The 2,095-nt window shown below is 47.3% G+C and overlaps 1 protein-coding gene across 1 annotated transcript in view; it reads left to right on the top strand.

Moving 5' to 3' along the window:
* The first annotated feature begins 1,218 nt into the window (after positions 1–1,218).
* The window catches only part of LOC119382320 (putative nuclease HARBI1), a 9,326-nt gene continuing 8,449 nt past the window's right edge, over positions 1,219–2,095 (top strand). Inside the window, exon 1 of the mRNA XM_037650021.1 lies at positions 1,219–1,671. Coding sequence (XP_037505949.1) covers positions 1,219–1,671 — 453 coding nt within the window. The remainder of the gene's footprint in view (positions 1,672–2,095) is intronic.

Below are 2,095 nucleotides of genomic sequence, written 5' to 3'. Positions count from 1 at the left end.
GAACGGCACGCTCTCATTTCTCTTTTTGGTCGCCTTGGGAGAATGAAACCACTGGAACCTTCGGTACATCGCCAATATCGGCAACACTTGGGCCCACAGCACTGCTCCATTGGGAGAGCTTGCAGGTGTACAACATTCCGTGAACGAAGCACATCACATCACCACGCAGCACTTCACAAACGCAGACCACGGTCTTCACGCAGACGCCAAAAGAAACACCAGTATACCACGGCAGGCTTCGCCAGGCTTAGCAATCCTGCTCTCTCGAACGGCGTGAGCATGCATGCGCACGTCTACTCAGCAGGAGACGAGGGTCAAAAATGACTGACGTCAGAGGCCATGCCCGGAGTAGTGAGCAGGCCTGAAAATATTCTAGAGGGCGCTGACATAATTGCTTCGGACGCCCAACGAAACTATACAAAGCAAGCGAAAAACTCACGCTGTCAAAAATGTGTTCTTTTTTATTACTGTTGGCTCATCCTGTTAGGGCACGCTAGCCTCATCAGAATAAATTGGAACGCATGTGGACGCTGACATAATTAAGAAGTTAGCGAGATATACCATACATTTAGAAGTAGAAGAAGAATGCAAGGAGCGAAATTCACGCAAGATGACAAAAGAGCCGCTCATATAGGACGCAATATCCACACAGTAGCAAAAACATCTGTAGATGACACGATAACCGTGAGTTGTGACGGTCACTTTATAGCGACGGCCGCTGAGCGGTGGCTGTGTGTTGTGGCCAGCCGAAGGATGAAAAACCGACAGACAAAAAGAAATATTTATTCCGTTTCTTACGAAATGTACCTTATAACTACTGAAACATTTACGTCCGGTGTTGCGCTAAATTATTGTCGTTTTTGTGCTTAATGTAGTGAATTGAAGTATGAAATATTCTATAGCCTCGTTCTCAGGAGACTTATTTAAACAGAAAAGTGGTACTTTCATAAGTGAGCCTGAAGTGCAGTTTGTGAAACTTTCCCCACAAACTTAACTTAAACTTATACTTTCCTCATACTTTCCTCAGTGCCCTTTTCGCGATGGCTTCGTGATACGAAGTACCACTTTCGTGTTTTTCTGTAAAACAAAATTGTCGACTACTACGGTAGTGTGGCTGACTTCGCCGATTTTGCTGACCGTGTAGAAGCAGTTTCACAGGATGAAGCATACCGTTATGCGCCGCCGTTACGCCCAGTTCTGAGGGATCGCCATAATCCCATGGAGGCGTACAACGACACGGAATTTCTCTGCCGGTACCGATTTTCCAAGCAAGCGGTGATACGCCTCATGGAAATGCTGCCGCTGCATCCAAGAGACAGCGAACGCGGCCACCACATTCCGCCCCTCCTCCAGCTCCTCATCGCGCTGCGATTCTACGGCGCTGGAACCTTTCAAGTAGTTACCGGGGACCTTGTGAATGTGTCGCAAGCAAGCGTATCACGCATCAACGAACGCATGTCAAGAATGATAGCCGACACATTGTTCCCTCAGCTTGTGAAATTGCCCAACGCCACTGAAGCGGCCGTGGTAATGATGGAGTTTTATGCCATTGCCGGTTTCCCTGGTGTAAGTGGGTGCATAGACTGCACTCATGTGCCCATGAAAACTCCTGGTGGCGAAGACGCAGAGGTCTTTCGGAATCGAAAGGGGTACTTCTCAATCAATGTCCAGGTATGTTTACAACACTGCCATTGATATAAATAACAAATATGCGAATGCTCGATCGATTATGTTTTCATAACTAGCAGTGTAACATTGTATTCACAACATGAGTTGTACTAGGTTTCAGGAGCATTCTGGGCTGCTTAACAATGAAAAAAGTTGTCTTGTGTTGCAGGCAATCACAGGCCCTCAACTTCAATTTTTTTATTTGGTGGCCAGCTGGCCGGGCTCAGCTCACGACAGCAGGATACTCGACAACAGTTTTGCCAGAGTGCAATATGAGAGAGGAATTGTACCTGGTTTCTACTTGGCGACAAGAGGTATCCCTGCAGGTCCTATCTCATGACTCCATTTAGGGACGGAGGCACGAAAGGCAGCCCTCAGCACATGTGAGCTGGAGTTGCATCAATACTATCGCGTGTACGAAAGAATG

This window comes from Rhipicephalus sanguineus, chromosome 2 (assembly GCF_013339695.2).
Source record: "Rhipicephalus sanguineus isolate Rsan-2018 chromosome 2, BIME_Rsan_1.4, whole genome shotgun sequence".
Classification (NCBI taxonomy): Eukaryota; Metazoa; Arthropoda; class Arachnida; order Ixodida; family Ixodidae; genus Rhipicephalus; species Rhipicephalus sanguineus.
Note: the sequence above shows the minus strand (reverse complement) of the source record. Positions and strands in the feature narration are given on the sequence as shown.